Genomic DNA, 20569 nt, shown 5'->3' on the forward strand with positions numbered 1-20569 from the left:
ATAAAAGTGCTTATGACTTTTCTCTGTGCTGTTCTAATTTATTTCTTCTTTTAGCTGCATATAACATCCAAATCAGTGAAATAAACAATTCCTAATCGTCCAAACCAAGCGAAGAAGAGGAGACTCGAATTGCTCAGTAAAGAAGTTTCAGATTTTGGATATAATTAAAGGGGCTCTCAAAAACCTTCGGAGGAGAGCACATCACCTCGCTCAATCACTGGATTTTGTTGTCATGAAAACCTGAGCCAAATAATACACTTCTACACGCCGCAGAGAACCCATAAACACGCGCGAAAGATGGCGAGCCCTTTACGGCGAATTTTTCACGCTCGCGCCCTCCTCAGTCGCTCGCACCTGCGTATAACAGTTCAAAGATGGCTATTGCTTAGATTATTTCAGACGTCAGGCAGCTACCGAATGGCTCAAAATAATAGGTATTTGGAGCATACTGGGAGTCTACTAAAAGTGAATGACGATGATGATGACGGTGAGCGCTCGTGACGACGGCTAAGGTGACGATTACTGTTGTAAACTGAATAAGTGCAGTGTTTAGAACAAGCAATTTTTTATACCACATTTACATTTATATGGCGTAAACAGCGTTAAAAATCTCCTTGAAAGGTAGAACGACGCTTTTAGTATGGTAACCGGTGTACATTTGTTTTATTATTCCTTGCCTATCGATCCACTTCTCTGCCGGATTTCGCAGGAGTTGTCCCTCATAGATACATATTTCAAACAGAATTGTAAGGGAGCCACTGAAAAACCACTCGTAAGATTCGGGAAGGAGGTGTACGCGTGTGACAAGATCTCCTGTTCACTCATGGCCAGAGTATTGGGTTCGTTAGCGTAAACAAGGGGTTGGTTGCTCATGAGCAATACAGCAGAAGTAATTGGTAATACGCATTTCCTGTTATGCGTTTGGCGGCGCGTGATACCCTCAGCCGCTTATGCTCCACAAAACAAAACATAACGCATTAGTCTAAGTGTAACCGCGATAATAGCTCCGTTTACTCCAAGCGTTATCAGCAACAAAGGCGACATAAAGTCCTGCGCCAAAAAAAGTAATCTACGCAGCACACTTGTTTGCAGCAGCGTATTAACTTTCACAACAAAATTGACACTTCTGGACGAATGCAAACAATCGGAGCTTTCAAGGCTGCAAAGGTTGCTGGGTAATTGGAGAGAATTGTTCACGAACTTTTCAAGCGTTTCTCAGATTATTTACGACCAAAAATGCCAGGAAACATGGTGCAACTGCTTACGTCAGGCTTGGTCTCCCCCGCCTTATCGTCGGCGGGGACGGCCACGCGGATATTTACGTCGCCGGACAATAGATATTGCCAGCGCCAGCGTAACACAACCGGAATCCGATGGGTGCACCATGGAACGTCGTAATCATTCACTACCGCCGGTTTTTTCCAGGGACTCTAAACCTTACCCCCCCCCCCCCCCCCCCACACACACACACACACACACACAGCTCAAGCTAAGGCGTCACCTCTTGGGCCGACTTCGATATCTTTCGCCGATACCCGCAGATAAGAGCGAGAACGCGAGTAGTATTTAAGAGTTGACGGGTATTGCTCTCTTCAAGAAGTCATTCCAGAGCTGAAGACGAACCAGTCATGAAGCTCTTTGCTGTCTTCGTAGCTTTGGCGTTCGTCGCCCAGGCTGTGTTCGCCGAAGAAGGTGAGCGCTGACGAAGTTTTACGAACGCCCTTGAAAAGGTTTGGTTTGGTTTATGAGGTTTAACGTCCCAAAGCAACTAAGGCTATGAGAGACGCCGTAGTGATTTCGACCACCTGGGGTTCTTTAACGTGCACTGACGTCGCACAGAACACGGGCCTCTAGAATTTCTCCTCCAAAGAAATTCAACCGCCTCGGCCAAGCAAAGCGTTTAAAAGCAATGCCTCTATGCGAGACTGCGAGACTAGGGCAAGAGCGTTATTTGTGCCGAGCCGACATACAGCTCTTTGCGAAAAATAATATTGTAAAAAATACCCAGTGCGACTTTAACAAGGATCGACATTGGTGCGCACGGTAGATCTTAAGTTGGAGCCCCTGGCCACGAGATCGCTGGTTTGACTCCATTCCACAGCAGCTGTATGGGAGCCTGGAAATTTGGGCCAAGCCAAAAACTTGCCGATGCGAAAGGTACAAAAACGGATAAGCAAGAGACTGTTTGGCATTTTGTCTTTCCATTAAGAGGTCCGTATTGGCCTGTATTCTGGATTTGTGACGCTGAGACTGTTGCGCTATATAACTGCTACGCCAAGCCAGGTTCCCTGTTCCAGTCAAGCTCCAATAACTTTACAGAATACCATGGCCTTTTTTATATGGCTGTCAGAAACGCTCACTTTGATCTTTTGATCTTTTGGAGACATATTATTACAACATAGACTGCCGAAACAATCCAATATTTAGTCATACGATTTCCTAATTTTCGTTTGCGCTTTATTCTTCATTTCGCAACTTGCTTTTAGTCTAGACATTGAATACATCATGAAATCATCGAAGCGTAATTCATTATTTGTTCGAGAATTTGTATCAGCACGTTATACTTTATTTTATATTGCAGGTTGCAGTCCTGCCCTTCCTCAAAAGCTTGTGTAGCTCTAAGAGCTACCTTCTGACGTTTGTTCCCGCTCAAGGCACTGATTGTTTGTGTTTGTCTTCTATTGTGCGCTGAAATTTTTACTTCTTTGTTCCTGTATTCATACTGTTTAACGGTCTTAATAGTGTCTCATGTCATCATTTAGCTCACAAATCTCCTCTACAACTCTCAAGTTTGCGGTGCCAATTTTCTTATTATGGATAATATCAGCAACGTATTCCAGAGGCACTCCTCTCACGCAAAACGCTTCTTTTGATGGCTGCACCAGACTAAACGCATATGTCTAAAAGATGTTGCAGTTGATCAGTGATGATTCTGAAACCGTAAATATGCATTGAGTCGAGGGCTGCGACTTTTCTCATCTCTAACTATACTCGATCGTAGAGTTACTTCCATCCTTAAAGGTGCACTAAAGAGGAATCTGAACTCGTCTTTTTACCGCGGGAACTCAATCTGCACGTTCCGAGCAAGCTTAGAAACTTCGAATTATTGCCCTGTGCGGCCAATTTCCCTAATTTAAATCGTATTAAATGTCCTGGCTCCTGCTGTCTTTTTTTTTTAACTCACCGCTGACAGTAGGAGTCAACCCACCCTTCAGCTAGTCCCGTGGCGGCTTGCCGCTCTGTCATCGGTGGAGTGATGCGCAGCGATCGGCTAAAGCAAAGAGTCCACGCGTATTTTTGTTTTCGTGGGCCTAATTTGCGGCTATTCAGTCTCTGACTGGATCTATTAATTCACGTAAACCTAAAAAAAAATAAAAGCGAAAGTAAAGCCGCCACGCGACTGCCTGAAAGGCACTTCACGCGTTAGTTGACTGTTCCTAACTTACGTGGTGAATTCAAAAAAAGGCGAGAGCTGGGAAGTTTAATCCGATTTAGTTTACGGAAATCGGCCGCGCAGGATAATAGTTTGAAGTTTTTAAGAATTCTCGGAACGTATAGATCGAGTTCCCGCGGTAAAAAGACGAGTTCAGATTCTTCTTTAGTGCACCTTTAAGTATAGGCAATTGGACCCGCACTCCACACCAGTGTTCCAAAGCCCCTACCAAGCATTGTCATCTTGTGCAGAGGAATCCACAACCCATCCCGCGCCAAAGCGCATCGAACCACCTGTTGTTACTACACCGCGGCCGTGGCGCCCGGTACCGTGGCCTTGGCCGCAGACTAGACCAGAGACAGGGCCGATACCTCGACCCCGCCCGTGGCCTCAGCCATGGCCCCGACCTCTACCATGGCCCCAGCCTTGGCCGTGGCCTCAGCCGCATCCTCAGCCCTCGCCTCAACCATGGCCTTGGCACCGTCCGTGGCCCCAGCCGAAGCCCAGATCCAAGCCCGTGACTTCAACGGCCCAGCCTCTGCCTCTGGAAGTTACAATCGAGAACACAGGTTGTGCAAATGCGTTATTATCGGAGCTGTAACAAATTATGGCTAATTGCAACAGAGGGAAAGGCCCGACAGGATATGCAAGTTTAATTAAGAACAATCTTTTCACCGCTTCTGTACAAGCTGCTAAGCTTGGGACACCCCTTAGATGCTTGCGCCTATTACTGAGGAAACTGCTATCCGCTACAATTATTCGCCAGCGAGCAGCTAAACTATTGGAAGTAAAAAATGGTTTATCCCGTTGCCACGCACAGCAAGGAGGAAATACTGCAGAAAGAGTAAGACATTGGTATCGAGCTGAACTGCCGCTGTGAAGAACGCGGCAAAGTGAGAACGAAGTTTAGGCCGGTTTAACTTAGTCCTCGAGAGGTCAGCTGAACTGCCCGCAACCAATTGCATACCAAGAACAGAGACCCTGAATTGCAATTGTGGTTGAAAGCTCTTATTCGAGTTATTAGTTCTCCAGCCTGCTTAGTTGTGTTTTCTTTTATGCATGGCAGAACAACGCCATGCGGCTAGTGCCGGTGGTAGATGGAAGTATGCTTCAGAACAGCGCTTCAAGCAAGTGAAACTATTTTCGCATCAACAGTCCGCGTTCGATGTGTAAGCATGAAGAAAAGGCTGAGTAAGTGCGTACACAATACACGCCGAATGAAATAAGCTCCAAATAACTATTCCCTGCTTTCCGGCCGGGGCATGTTTGCAGAGCACTTTTTTCTATGGGTTTGAATACCACAATAGCTCAACAAAAAGATCCTAGAAAAAATTCGTAGCTCTTTCCACAAGTGCCATAAAGGCTCTCGGGTATCTTGGAAGTGATGCCTCGGGGAAGCAATACGATGAGCTACAAGTCCGATACGGGGAAACGATGGAGCAAAATTTTTTTTCAGCATGCTGCTCGGAGTTGCAGTTCTAAGCTGACAAAGCCTTTTGCGCTCAGAAGGCGCAAAGGCACTGTCTTGTTGAGATCTTTGCCCTATTTTAAGAAGCTCCCTGATCTGAACAGAGCAGTCAATGAGTGTAGAAGTCATGATTGGCCTTATTTCGTCACGCCGACAAAGTTCAATGACGTCATCATTATGAATGCGACGTAACAGCTCCTACAGACGGGCTGGTAGAGAAGAAATACTCATGCGTTTCTTCTATCCCGTCACGTCTGTTAGCGCTTTGACGTCGCATCCCTCAAGTTAAACCAACAAGCCCGACTCAGCCCTTTTCCAGTAAAGTCATCCTATGTGCGCAATTTGTGTAAGTCAGCACGTATCTGCATCGTCCAGGAGCTGAATTATCAATTATCCTAACTATTACGCACGCGTTCGAGACTATTTTTGTGTACTTCACTGCTGCAAGCGACGTGGTAACTTGCAGCCCTACGGAGCTTCATATTCTGCACCAGTTAATTATCACATTGCTTCCTGAGGCCATCGTAACTCTTACCATAGCTTTGGAGCAATTGCGTACTCTTGATTGCGTTGCCACAGGCCGTTGCAGAAGTTACATAACTACCGAACTGTAACTACGCTAACAATCAGCCTGCCGATTTCTGAATTTATGCTGACTCACAATCGAACTTTCGAGCAATTTCAGGAGGTTTCTGTTGCCGCCCAAGTGATCTCAGGGTCGCCCGCCATGTAGACGTTCAGATTCTGCACCAACAAGTAAGCCGTTTTCTGAAATATATGACATGTGGGACATCTTACAACTACATGAAAAACGGGCTGCGTGTACAAAACCAACCGGCCTCACACGCTTTCCAAGTCAACCATGGTCGCCTTTCATGAACTGCCCAGTTTCCTGCTTCTTCGGACATAGCCATGCTACTTGTTATAAATGCTGGATTATGTGCGAGCTCCACCTCATTGCGACTCGAATAGCACCACAAGAAGTCATAAGTAGAGCGTCTTGTAGTACTTAGGGAATGCTGAACGCTTTGCGATTACTTGTCTTTTCTCACAGATGTGTGGTATGCGGATGACAAAGTCGGCGAGGAGCTGAACACAAAGCAGTTGGGACAAGCCTTTGTTTATTTGCCTCGTTGGCCAGCCCGGCCGCGATGGGTCTGACTGCCGCCGAGACATCCAACACCATGCCCTGACTGCTTTCTTTATCCGATGGCATGAGACAAGGCGGAACGAGCTTTTTCTATAAGTGAAATAAAGATTGTGCTGACTCCGTGAAAACTTCAGCTGTCATGCAGGCATTGCGGAATCTGGGTGTAGAAGAGTGTTATGTGAAAATATTGGAAGATATTTATAACGATTGCACAGGTACCGTAGTCCCATCTACCACATATACTCTGGCTAAATGACGACGGTCTGACATCACCGCCTTAACGCGCTCGCACTGCGGGCTCCCCTGCCGCGCAGACCTTACATATTTACTCTAGAAATGTATAGCATTTGAAACCGTGAGAATAGCCATACAGTCCCTCCAGCACATAGATTATCGTACCACGCTGATCACGGATACCGACGCACAGCTTCTATTTGCTGCATATGAGAGCCAAAGTGGCCTGATTAGGGCGGTGTAAGGGTGCCTACTAAAGCCCTTCTGATCAGGTCCAGCAATAGCAAAATGGGCAATACAACGACTCGGACCTAGAGTGTGACTAACGTTTTTTCCCCATCCCCCCCCCCCCCCCCCCGCACTGGCCTTATCTTAAAATAAAGGACTCTCAATCAATATCGCTGAACCTACCAATCTGTCAGATTGTTGCTTTTATCTTACCATTCCTTTTTGTTAATATTAGCAAAAACTATCTCAGTAGTACCGAACCTGTCCAAAAATAGCGAACACTGATATGTTCAGTCGTTGCATTGTTTTTGTGCATATAAACGCATTTTAATTCTTATGTTAAACGGGCACTGAGGACAGTTTCGTGTAACTACTGTTCACAGAAAAAAAAATGGGATCTGACTCTTATTGGGTATGCTAGTGTTTTTTCAGCATCGAAGGATGCATTCACGACTGAGAAAATTGAATTCTGACAACTTTCCCGTAGCGCGATTCAAACACTTATTGTGTAACGCCGGAAGGACTGGTTTCCACCGTTTTGTAATAAATGGCGCTGTACCCTAGCCTCCAGAAGAAAAATTTAATTGATCGGGAAGTGTGGGGAAGAGATTCATGGGACATTCGGAGTACAATTCATCCTGGGCACTTTTCCATACTGTACGTCAGATGGCTATACAGCACGCTCATACCGCATGTGTTTCCGAAGTACGGCAAACAGCGCACGTCGTGCGGCATTTCGCTATATCTTTTCTCGTACGTAGCATCCTGGCATGTTCCTTGTCTGGATTGATCAAAACAAATCGAAAGTCTGCATTTGCTGTCGCATTTCAAGCGGGAAAGCTAGGCTTTTGCATGGGCTCAACTAGCAGCGATATGCCGCTTAGGTGACCAAAGGACAAAAGCAGGCACCCTGAAACAAAAGGCTGTCTCCGCTCGCGGGTGTTCGCTCGCAGTGCTGTAAATTCCTGCGATTGGTATTAAGACGAAAGCCTTTAATGGCTCATACTGTCGTCCGTTAACAAAGGTTGCCACACGCGTTTAACTCATGAAATAAAGAAGATAAAGAAAACCAATGGTTGCTTTAGATAGAGGAGGAAAAATGAACCTACTAGCCATATTTGATGACTGTAGAGTAATTAGTTAATTAATTATAGAAAAAAATGTGGAAATTGCGTCGAAATAGCGCGGACGTCGATATAGCCACGGGAATTGCGTGACGTCACATCCACCGAAAGCTGTCACAGCATAGCGAAAATTGTCACAGAATGGTCGAAAAAACCTCGGTTTTGTGTCATATTTGATGGGAAAATGTGTAATTAGGCGTAATTAACACTTAAGATCCCCGAAAGATATATAATTTTGGCATCAATATAGCCACGGGAACGGTGTGAAGTCACATCCACCGGAAGTCATCACGGCATAGTGTCCTCGTCTTTCGCCTCTCAACACTTTAGTTGCCAAAGTGTCCTCAATTTTTTTTTTTTGCGATGTTAACAGTTCTCGCTTGGAACGCGTGTACATTCTGTGTTGTGAATGATTTTGTGTAAACGGCGACAGCAGTCGCCGTCGTGTTCTTGTTGCATAGCTTGTTTGTACCGAGCGACACTAGTCGCTGCCTTGTTGTTTTTGTCTTTGTGAGGGACTATGGTCCCTTTGTATGAATAATAAGTCCAATAAACTTCTCTTCAAGGCGTGTCCACTCCTTGTAGTTTCTGTGGGAATCAGCGAGGCCTAGAAATGCCAAAACGGGTCGAGTAGCATCTTTCTTGGCTGAATAGTCAGTTTTCACGCGGTAGCCTTAACGGTCCCGTTGAGCGGAAGCCCCAGCCCTACATCAACGTCATCATCGGGGGCGGCGTGAAAAATTCCCCGAAAATCAATCTAGGTGGCAGGTTGACCACCTAGATCACGTTACTTTGTGACGTCATCACAACATTCCCACCGGATTGCAAGCAAACTACTCGCCGTTGCAGGTGGAAGTTCAATTAATGATTTGTCGCGAGAGGTTACTCGGGAAGAGCAACACGGCTCTCACATGCTCCACTGATGGCGGTGTTTGAAACAGCCACCTACCGGCGCAGTGGTGCTCCTGCTCTATGCCAACCTACACTCCTAGCTATCCCTGCCGCGCACACACCTAGATATTTTCTTTCCCAAATGCACATGTCTGATATTCAGTCTCCTCGATTCATCACAAGACAATGAAAAAGAACGAGCAAGCATCATTTCTGCTTTAGTGGAGAGAAGCATTTTAAAGAACCGTTTAGCGTCAAGCCGCTAACCCGCCATAGATATTTGTTTGTAAAAATTTTAAAGCTTTAAACATCCTAAATGCGAGGTGCATTTCGCGGGCAGAAATGATGGGAGAATAGAACACACCAACATCTCCTCCCATAAACACAAACGCGACCCTACCCTTCTCTACCAAGCTTCTCCTCTTCCAGCCACGACGAAGCCTCTACAAACCTTGAACTTGTCTCCCGTTACCGCTAACGCTGCATTTAACTAATTGCTGTCTACAATTTGCTAGAGGGTCGTTCCTCAACTCACCCCTTGTCTTTTATTCCCCTGAGCAGACAGCGCCCCCCGTTGTCCATAACGCCAGTTGCGGTTCTCTTTTGTCCTTTTGTTCGGGACGCAATTGTCACAAGGACGCTTTCCGTACTGAATGAAGACACGAAAAACTTTAACGTTGTAGTTTTAGGGCAAGCATTTTAGCCTACAAGATTCAAATAGCTTGCTGACCATCACATAGAAATCTGATTCACAAATAACAGGCAACAAAAAACTACTTTTCATAGTGTGCATTACAAGTCGCCAGTAAACACTAAAAATCACTACTGATGAGACAAGAAATTTTGTGTCAGTTTTGGGCCCTAATTCCCGACGTCCGAAAAAGAATGTATTTCTTCAGCCCTGCATCAGGCACGCGCTACGCTAAGAACTACAGGTTACGAAGACGAAGAAGCAGACATCGTCGCCATGCGTAGACACGATTCTTCGAGCTCGAAGTCCGACTCCTCGGAACCGGCAACAACCGTCAGTCGAGCAACCACCGCAAGTTCAACTCCACGTCGGCGGCCAGCGAGGCCATCGACTCCGACTTCCCGGCCACGTCGCACCAGACTCGCCAGCGCACCGCCCGATGCACTCGTACGGCGCGACATTGAGAGGGCCAGGACGTCACTACCAGCGCCTGCCCCGAAGACGACCAAGGCAGCCACGACGTCGACGCGTCTTTCATCCAGACGGAACCCACCGGAGAAGCACCGAGCTCCATCTCAATCACATCTAGATTCCGACACCTCTAACGCCTGGTCCAGCCACATTGCTCGCCAATGGTCTTCGAGCGCAACGCAGCTCAAACAAACAAGCCGGAACCGATCTGTGAGCCCCATTCTTCAGCGAAGACCATTGGAAGATCCGTCGTTCGTCTGCGTACCCCAAGATGCGGCGACGCGCGGCCAGCGGCCTCGGCGGTGCCGGGACGTCCGTGTCGGGCCCCGGGTCTCTACCTCAAGGAAGACAGCAGGTAACGACTCCGACCAACCTTGCGAACTGAGCACAGCATGCGAGAAAACGCGTCCACTTCTGAAAGACCGCAAAGTGAAGACCACCGAAGCTACGCACCTACGGGACACACCAGCCGTCAGTACCTCGCGCAGAAAGCCATCCTCGCGGAAGAGGTCTATCACTATCGAAATAACACCGAACAGGTCATGCCATCGACGCGATGATTCGCTCGTGCATACCGTCACAGGGACTCTCCACAACCTGGTGACGCAGTTCTTGTGCAAAGATAACCCTTCTCGCCTCGTCCCTACAACTCAACCCGAGGAGCGGGTTATGACCGCGACGCGACTTGGAACACTTGGAGACGCCGGCAGCGCTCAGTATGCGTTCGCTGATGCTGAACAGCCTTCGCCCCAGCAGTCGTGTCATGGAGAGCCATCTGAAAGACCCCCGTTGAAGATCAAGCCTTCTGATTCTGAGCTGTCGGAAGAAACCGAAACTGCAAATTCTAGTGAGCCGCAAACGGGGACTTCGGAAGGGTCGGAGACCACGAAAGAAGAAAGTATCGACTTAGACAAACGTCGGCAGCCAGACCCGTTCTCTCGTGAAAAGAGGAAGCCAAACAATGTTACCGGCGATGACAGCCTACCGCGGTGCCCGAGAAGCATTAAAGATACGGATAGTGCTTTGGTAGCGTTGGAAGGGGAGGCAGTGAGGAATGGGCTTAATTGCTTCATTACTCCGGAGAAACCTGACTTGCCAAAAGCATGTGAAGATGCTGAATGTTTCTCACGGAATCAAAATAACACAGAGCTGCCAAAATTTGGCGTCACAGAGCACCACCACAATGAACGTCGCACCAGTGGTGCAACCAGTAACTCAAAAACCCGGAGCTTCAGTGATTTAACTGGCACCTCTCCATTTCTTGTGGACTCTTCCAACGACCAAGACCTTTCGGAGTTTATGGCCGACCTGCCACATGGGAAAAAACGAAAAGACTCCGTCAAGGCCACATGTCAAGCGCCAATGTCGGCTAAGCCTGGTCAAAACAAAGGTACTATTGACACAACCGTCGGAAAAAACTTCGAATCGAAGTTTCCAAGTGGGACTGACACATTGGAAACCGCAAAAAGCCGAACAGAGCATACGTTTGCGGGCGAGAGCTTCGATTCCCAGCAATGGACGAAAGATAGCGCACCGTCCCCTGCCTTCGACATATCGGCCATAAGCTTGACATCAGGACCAGTGCCAGTACTTGCACAGCAGAAAAAAGAAGAGCAAGCTGTCAAGGGCAGCTGGAATACTCAATACGCGGAATTCAAATATAATAGCAAAGACAGCGAAGCTCACTTAGTACCTGAAATAATCATCCAGAAAAAGCTACCCAAGAGCTGGCTCGCCGCGCCACCCATGTCTGAAGAGGATATGGAAGCAACCAAGATTCCTCAGCAAACGAATAGGGAAGAACCCTTTTCCACCGGCAATACAGGCGTGCCCTTTTTCAATGAGCCTAAATCAAGGCGTTCTAGCCGCCAAAAGCAGCCAGGGCCACCCGGAACAACAATTATAGACACACAAGGAGTCGGCGGAAGGACAGTAAAGAACAGTGCGGCGAACACAGCACAAGCTGAAGAAGCTGAAAACACTCTGGTAAGCAGGAAGTGGGGACCTGAACCACCAACCACGATTCCGAAGAAGTCCGGAGACCCGTCGCGTGTGGGTATCTTCCGAAAGAGATCTTCTGAAGACTCAGTTGGCAACGCAGCAATGGTTTCCGCAGACGACAAAAAGACCCTCTTTCTCCAGCAAGACCCCGTGAGAAGAGACACCGACGTGCCACAGAAGCGCCAGGTTCAAGCTGGAAGCCTCAGATCAGCTACGGAAGATGATGTGAGAGCCGGCATTATGAGAGCTGCTTCTGCCGATAAGGCTAGTCAGACACGTGGCGGCGAAAGCGTAGCTCGGCACACAATGCGAATCGCGCACAAGGCATCGCAGACCAGTGTATCTCTGCTCGACGAGACGACAGAGAGTACACAGAGTACAGTGAGCGCAAGCAGCAGCGTAGAAGTCATCGAAAAGAAACGTCGTAAGGAGCGACCATCGCGTGGCAGATCGAAAGAGCAAAGCTCGCGGCCAGCAATGAGTAAGCAAAGGAAAGAGAGAAAAAAACAGACAAAGCAAGGAAAGGTTGGAGGCAAAGATAAAAAATCCAGGCGTGAAGATAAAGGTTCTCGAAAGTCCAAGCCAGCAACCAAGAAACCAGGCAAGAGCGCAAAGCCTAAAGGCTCGAAGGCATCTAGAACTGAAAGAAACGGAAGGCAGAAGAAAAAGGATAAATACAGTGATGAATCGTTGATATTGAAATCGCCACGAGAAGAAAAGGGCCACAGCGCAAAGTCACCACCTCTCAAAACCTCCAAACGCAGTGAAGGACAGAAGCGTGAAGAGAAATACGACAAAGACAAGTCCCTATCACCGTCTCCACCGAAAAGAAAGCCTCTACCTTCGAAGGCATCGCCACCCAAACAGTCCAAGAGGAAGTCGCGAAGCAAGAAACGAAAGGCTAAGAAAAAGATAGAAAGCGAAGAGCGGTCGTCCTCAGATTTGTCGCTAAAGAGAAAACCAGAGTCTTCCAAGTCACGAAAGGGCAAACGTTCTAAGCGTCGTTCACGCAAACATGACGACAGAGCCTCAGGTGTTAGGAAGGCAGTGAGCCGCCGTAAAGGAGATGGCGAGCTCTGTGACTTCCGGTTTGCTGTCAGTTATAAGCCAGTCATACGAGGAGTGCTGGGTTCACCAAAACAGGCAAAAGATGGTGGCGCCACTGCCGAAGAACCTGGTGAATCAGTGGCGAAGGAAACAGAAGGCGTTCCTACGACCAATGTTAAATATGGTACAGCAGGGGTTAGAGATCGTAAAGCTGCCCCCCAGCCAGGGCCACGAAGTGTAGCACTGCAGCCGCCCACAACAGCTGCCGCACACGGAGAAAGGCCGGAACTCCGCACTGCCGATGAGAAGCGCCTTCTCCCAATGCCATCGAAACGGCTAGTGAGCCGCACCAAGCTGTCAGGACAGGACGACTCCGGGGCCGATTCAGCATCCATAACCTTCAGGGACGGGGCGACTTCTTCCAGCCTATTCAAGTGGAGCACGGCAAGCGTTGCCAACCTCTGGCCAGCCCAACGCCAATTTAAGTGGAGCACGTTACGAGCGGCCATTGGCACAGCACTGGCCCAGAGTTTCTCGAGTTCGACGACTAAGACGCCAGCCGAAACGGGTGATGAAAAAGCACGCCTGCTTCGTGACGCCCCAGAGTCCGAAGACGGTAAGCACCGTCGTCCCAAGCACCCGCGTAAAAAACGTAGCGAAGGACGGAAACGGAAAGCAAAACATCGGAAGAAGTCCAAGAGCAAAGAGAGGCGACAGAAGGGCGCAAAAAAGAGTAAGGCGCAGTCTGAGCCGTCAGCGACTGTGGCTCCTCTAATCGAGCACAAGGCGGGACCACCGGAAGAACGACCGGAGCGCGAAGCAGACAACCGCCATGAGAGCCAGAGAGACGCCGCCGGATCGACCGGTGAGGCTTCGAAGCCCCAGGACGCGAAATCAGGTGCTGCGCATGTGGTCAGCGATGGGCCGCAAAGTTTGCCGGGAGGCGCCACGGGATCTCCGAGCGCTGTTTCTCCCCAGGCGACGGCTGCCTCATCAAGCCCCACCACTAAAACAAGTAAGTCCGGGTCCAAGTCACGCAGCAGCAGCCAAAAGAGTGACCGAAGAAGCGACAAGAGGAAATCCAAGAAATCCGATCGCAAAAAGAAAAAACAGCGTAGTAAGAAAGCCGGAAAGAAGGAAGAAGGCGGGGATGCTGCGCGCTCGCCAGGGTCTGTCGTTTCCGACGAAGCTTCTAAGAAGGAACAGGGACGACAAAAACGTGACGATCAGCAGAAGAAGAAACGCCGACACGCAAAGCCAACATCGTCGTCGGCAGAGTCCGTGGTATCCGGGGAACCGGCTGAGAAAGAAAGAGGACGCAAGAAACGCGGTGATCAGCACAGAAAAAAACGCCGACACAGAAAGCCAACATCGTCGTCTTCGCCATCGAGAGACAAGAAGCGCGAACGTCGCGAGAAAGAGTCCCCTGCGGGCAGTGCAGCAAAACTAAAGAAATCACGATCAGAGCATGTGGCCTCCAGCAAATCTTCCACGAAGAAGACAAAGTCCAGTAAGGCGCTATCAAGTAAAACTAGTGAATCCCCGTCATCTTCACCGGAGCGGAAGCATCGGGAGCGCGGGAGACACGAAAAACGGGACAAGGGCCGCAAAGATGGTCATGGGGACCACATGAAGTCGCCGAAGACATCAGTGGTCTTTGATTCTGCCATTTCACCCAGCCCAACCAATTTATTGTGCCTTTCGCTCAGCGGTGTCATTGTTACATTGCTGCTTATCATTTTTGGGCTAGTACTATTCTACCAGAATATTATTTTCTATACGGTGCCGCCTATTACGACTTCAACGGCAAATTCGAGCCCGCCTGCGCCTGTTCAGACAACCTCGAGTGTGGCCTCAACAGACGGACATTCCACACACACTATGGCGACGCCTTCGGAGGTATTCTACTGCGAAGCAGAATTCTGCGCTCGAGAGGGTGCGTACCTTAATTCAATCCTTTCTGGGGCTACTACAGCGCCGTGCGTTAACTTCTACGAACATGTTTGCAGCGGTTGGTCGAAAGGACACCCAGACGACCCCTCAAGCATCTGGACGCTCTTGTCACGAGACACTATTCTTCAGGAAGAAATTATCGATCGCGTCACTCAGTTATTGAAAATGAGCCAGCACAAAGAAGTTAAGGCTGTTGCCAACCTGTACGCAGCCTGCGCCGACTCGCCAAGCTCAGACCATGTATCCGATGAGCTGAACAAGATGTTCGCACGCTGGAGCATCGGCAAATGGCCGACGCCTCTCTCCTACTCTTCGTCCCTTGATGACGTCTGGGTGTTCGCTGCCGAACTCAGCCGCGAGCTTGATCTTTCAACACTCCTCGACGTGAAAATCGGAGCGAACCCGCTCAAGCTCGAAGAAGCCATACTGGAGCTAGATCAGCCGCAGTTCCTGTTCATCCAGTCGGACCAGCAAGCCAGCGAAGTCATGGCACTCTTTCGGAGTGCCATTCAGGATAGCGTGGTGGCAGTCGGTGGCATAGGCGGTGACGAGTCGAATGACCTAGTGGACAGGCTAATGAAAGCCCAGGAAGTTTTCTCTTCTGTGCCTTGGAGACCCACTGTTCTTAGCCGTAGCGCAGAGACCGCACATAAGAGCATAGTGGCACTCAGCGATCTGAAAGCGGGAGTGCGGCGTTTTCTCAGAGAACTTGTTCGTGACGTCGGTTACTTAGAAGAGGGCAGTGTCGTCGTTCACTGCCCCCAGTATCTGGAGATGGAGCTTGAACTAGCGCTGAACCGGCTCTCGGTACATGATTTGCTTGACTACATGGGCTTTCTTGTTCTGGTTCGTGTGGCACCCTACGTCGGCAGCAGTCTTCGCAGCCTCCGAACTCTGTTCTCGTTAAGCATTGTGGGCCGCACGCTAAAAGACATCGAAGGCAGATCTCTACCGTGCGCATGGCTTGTAGAAAGGACGCTACCGGACTGTTTTGCCAAGGCGTCCCAACTGTATCGTCAGTCAGTTGGTCAAGATTTACTAGGGCGCGAGTGGCTGTCTAGACTTGAAAGTGCCTTCGGTCGCCACGCGCGAGACGTCGTGTGGATCAGCAACTTCTCCTCTCTCATAATCCGCTATCGGCTCAAGAGACAAGCCATTACACAGTTCGGGCCCAGGGGACAAACCATCTGCGATGACCTCGACCTTGAGGCTGATGCCGGACCCCTGCTGTCCTACCTCAAAGCAGCGTCACTACAGAAACAAGACAAGCTTCGCGGAATATTCAGGGCCGACGAAAGTATCCTAAAACGGGTCTCAGCCTCCGATCTCAACAACATGGCAAGCTACCTGGCAGCACAGGACGTGGTTCACGTTCCGGCAGTCCTCTTCGGCGAGTCCGTACCCGGCAACGACTCTCTCTTCGCGTTCCATTTGCCACGGCTTGCTGTTCGCTACTATCGCGGTCTGGTCAGGCTGCTCTTCGAAAACGTCTACGAACATGACGCTCCGCTCAGCATGGGAGACGAAAACCAACACCGACTGACCGCAGTGAGGTCCTGCTTCAAACGTGACGCCGTGCAAAGTCCACAGTCGCTTCGAGGTCGCGAACCAGTGACTTCCGAGTCTCCGCTCATCGACGCCATGTTGGATCAGACGACGGCGCTCCTTTTGGCGGCGAGAGCGTTCGAAGAACTCCTGGATGTCCACCGCATCTGGAACCTCGACCTCCGGTTCCGGTCCTTGCCGCAGCTCTCCTTCCGCCAACTCTTCTACGTGTACTACGCGCTGGACAATTGCGAGAAGAGCGACGAGGTGTACCGGCGTCACCAGGGGTACCGGCTGCCAGCCGAATACCGTGTAAACCTTGTGTTGCGCCATGACCCACGGTTCGCTTCGGCGTTTGAGTGCCGCGAGAGTGACGCCATGATGCTGAGCAAGAATAACGTGTGCCGAGTCTTAAGATATGAGTGAGATAGCAACTACCGCCATCTGTGTAGACGATGCACATCCTGAACTCTAGGCGGCGCTTATATGCCCTTTTCCCCGTTCTGCTTTAGAGAGACGCGCCTTATTGATGTCTGGCGATGTATTGATAGCGGCGTAAGCTCATTACTCGCTCGTGTCAACGCGCTGAAGCTTCGCTTATGCGCTATCATTACAAGGACACGAATTTAGAGGTGGCAAATAATTACTATTGTAGGGAGCATAATAACGGTGACCTATGGTATCTTAGAAAACCCGCAGATAAGGAAATTGGTAGAGAAAGAAACATAGCGTTTTCAGTAACTTTACATTGATCCCAAGGTATGATATTGCACTTGAATTTTCTTCTATTAAGCTATGATTAGTCCCAGTATCTTAGTGGCAACGGAATGACGAAATAAATATGCTTCAATCAATCTGAAAAGTGCTCTTCCGCCAACAATGCATGCTGTGTTTAATGCACAAACATTAGGCCACATCAAACCATTCCCCTAAACTATTAAAATATAACTAAGATATATGTTATCATTCTTGAAAACGGAACATCCGTGTCGTGAATGGCTTACGTACTTATTTCGCCGAAAAGCACTCAGTTATGTACTTCTGCGTAATTTGCACATGGACATGAGTTTTCCGAAAGAATAGTTGAAAGGCACTAGTTGAGGCTTGCAACAGACTTTTAGTCACCTGGACAATTATGGGATACTCATTTCCGTCCGCAGTAGACCAAAAAAAAAAAAACAGGTTATCAAAATAACCATTATGAACGCCAGAAAGTGAATACACTAAGAAGTGTGCAGACGAGTTTCGCATAACTGCTCGAGAGAGCCGGCAAAAGGACGCTTTAGATGTCAAGTCTGTACGTTAAGAGAAAAAGGAATGCAAATTCAACGACCAAATTGTCACGCCAATTAGTGATTGTATCGGGCGAAAAAGAGGTGGAGTACGTGTGAGGGACATCAGCTTGTTTCCGTACGGTCCCCCTCACAAGCATGCACTTCTTTTTATCGGTAAATAAACCCATCCCATCCGTAACAATATCAACGTGTGCTTCAACAACTTTAACAACTATCCACGACGTTAATTTAACAACGCTTCAAAAACCCGCGTGAAAGTGCTTTAATAAATGTGTGGACGTTTTTCATCACTTTAGTGACACTCCGTCGGAAAGTCGGGTAGTGCGCAATTTCAATAAGCGGTGCTTCAGAGACCCGCATTAGTTAGAATCAGTGCAATCTCTCCCTTCAGCGAGCGTTACACTATGTTGCTCAATTCAACGAGGCTAACCGACTTGTTTTTGGCCCAGCACTTCCTGAAAGGCATTTAGGTACACATCCGTGGGTGCGTGAGGGGAGGTCTTTCTGTATGTGGGTCCCTGCGTGCTGGGCTGGCGGGCTACGTGTTTACGCTGATTGTGTTAACTGGAATACCATCACTGGCGATAACATATCGCGGTTACCGGCTAAAGCTCCCCTCGCGTGCCTGCATAGAAAACGGAACCAGAATTAATCTTCTGCGCTTTTTGCGAAGCTACCGTATGACACATCCAGCGCTCAGCCTGTCACTATCTGTCCCATCTAAATAAGCGTTCCGTCAGTGAACCCTGCCGAGGATAGAGCTCGCTGGAGTATCGCAACGGCTTGCGTTTCTGCCTATCCTCGCAGTATTCAAGGCCTGGAAGGCGCATGAAGTAATCATGCATGTTATGCAGCTCGTTATTGCTTTCGCAATCATCGCACAGGGCGTATACGCTGACAAAGGTTAGTATCTGTAACACTATAACCAGTTGCTTTTGCATGCTAAACTTTTTGGGTATAGCGGCGAAGGGAATTACTTCCAGCTGATTTTGTCTTCAAAACTTTTGTTAGAAAGGTGAAGTTATAAATAACACCCTTAGCTTTGCGGCCGTCAAAAATTTCTTACCGCGAAGCGTTGTCATGTTTCATTCTCGATGTTCTTTGTCCGAGGCCACCGGCACACAGCCTTATCACTCTGGCGACCCAGAGACAACCAGATATCTCTGAATTTAACTCTTTTCATAATGTTCGAAATGGTTGTCAGTGTTTTAGCTCCCTTATCTCCAAAGTTCATCGTCACTTTTGAATTCAACGCTGCTGGGAGTGCCGGTTGATCACTTCTCGATGACCGGTGTGTGCAATTCTCCTGTCGTCGTCGCCAACTTGTCTTCTCTTTATGGGCATAAGTTCGTCCAATAAACCATTCGATTTCACAGCCAGCTCGACTGTCAGCTCTGTTAGCAGGATATATAGCGCGCGGGACAGACAACCAAAGGTTACCAAGGAATGACAAATTAGACACTGAAGTAGAGGAAACAGTCGAGGTCAGCAGAGACCCGGACGGAATGACAGCTTTTGGAAATCTTCTAGGCCGCGGCATCAACAGGACAGAGTAGATGAAGACCACAGTACATTCTTTTGCTCAGTCATGGGCTTAATGCTGTTGATGGTGCTGATGAAACTTGCACCTTTCACACGAACACTGTCCTCCCGGCAAGGAATAGTCACTCGGGAGGACAGATTTTTTACTCAAAGCTCACTGACTACAACAGCTAACCCAACCGGCAAGGCAACCTACAACTTCAAACGGGTGTAATGATTTTTAATTCTTCTAGAGATTTGTTGTAATGCTCGTGAACATGTGCGCACTTTCATTGTTTTTAGACGTTCGGAAATTAGTCCAATGTGCTGTTCTAACTACGCAGCAATCACATTTTACTCTCAAGTCTAATGACTAGGGCTAGCCGGTACGTCAAGTCCAAGAGGTCAGCACTGGCTTTGACAAATTTGGGCGAATGACAGAGACTAACAGTGTGTGCGCTTGCTTCATGCTAGTAACTATGCTTTGATAGGAAGGTGCACACATAATCGCTTTTCTTCCATTAATAACGTGGGCGGACTGTTGGAAATATTATCTCTGGTGTCTTGGCTGTTTGATTTCAGATAACAGGATTGTTCTTTGGTCAGTGAGATAGACAGGCTGCTCTCATATTTCTCTTCTTTCATTGTCAGCATGTAAACGGCTTCAATTGCTTCTTTGACTTTCCTGTTTTACGATTTTTAGAGAGAGAGAGAGAGAGAAAACTTTATTTACAAAGGAATTCGGGGCACGCCCCAGGGTCCCCGCACGACCCCACTGCACTCAAGTGTTTATGTTCCTGAGGTCCATAACACTGGCAGCACGGCCGGTGGCGATGGTCTGCACGGCCGGGTCCTCCGAATGCAGCAGGGTCTCCCAGTCCTCCCAGGTCTTGAGGTTCTCTAGGTCCCGCGGGGGAGGGTCAGCCGGGCAGAGGGAAAGGATGTGGAGGGAAGAAGCGAAGGGTTCTGGGCATAGGGCGCAAGCAGGAGTGGGGAAGGAGGGATGATAGTGGGTTAGGGTAAGGGGCGAGGGGAGAGTATGTGTTTGTAATCTGCGCCAGAGTGTTGCGTGTCTGTTATCTACTGAGGGGTGGGGCGGGGGGTAGAGCTGGCGAGAGGCTCTGTATGCCTGGGTCAGCTCACTGAATGAGTGCATGCGATCCTTCGTGAATCCCCGATCCGAGGCCACCTGAGCCCGGTTTAAAGAACCTCGGGCTAAAAGGTTGGCGGCCTCGTTTCCGGGATTCCCGGAGTGCGCAGGCACCCATATCCGCTCCACTTGGCGGGGCGAGGGTGCATCGGGCGAGTCCAGTATGCCAAAAGCAGGGACATGAACTCGGCCTCGAGCAAAATTTAGAATCGCAGTTTTAGAGTCAGTTAAAATATACCGGGCTTCCGTGCGGGTTATAGCAAGTGCAATGGCGGCTTCCTCTGCAGCCTCTGGGGACGTATCTGGAGGGAAAGGTAGTGTGAGGAGGGTGGATGAAGAGGAGTCCACCGCAGCTGCTGTCGCTTCA

The 20569-nt window shown here is 48.9% G+C and overlaps 1 protein-coding gene and 1 long non-coding RNA gene across 2 annotated transcripts in view; one reads left to right on the top strand and one right to left on the bottom strand.

The window, feature by feature from the left end:
* LOC149348449 (uncharacterized) overlaps positions 1-3831 on the bottom strand; it is a 46385-nt gene extending 42554 nt beyond the window's left edge. Inside the window, exon 1 of the mRNA XM_089541765.1 lies at positions 3805-3831. Within this exon, the coding sequence (XP_089397891.1) occupies positions 3805-3831 (27 nt within the window). The remainder of the gene's footprint in view (positions 1-3804) is intronic.
* On the top strand, positions 1533-6179 carry LOC149348452 (uncharacterized). Its single transcript, XR_016292748.1, has 3 exons — positions 1533-1692; positions 3685-4002; positions 5956-6179. It is a non-coding gene; the product is annotated as an uncharacterized LOC149348452 (long non-coding RNA).
* Positions 6180-20569: the final 14390 nt, after the last annotated feature.

This window comes from Amblyomma mixtum, chromosome 4 (assembly GCF_055824585.1).
Source record: "Amblyomma mixtum isolate Tamu chromosome 4, ASM5582458v1, whole genome shotgun sequence".
Lineage (NCBI taxonomy): Eukaryota > Metazoa > Arthropoda > Arachnida > Ixodida > Ixodidae > Amblyomma > Amblyomma mixtum.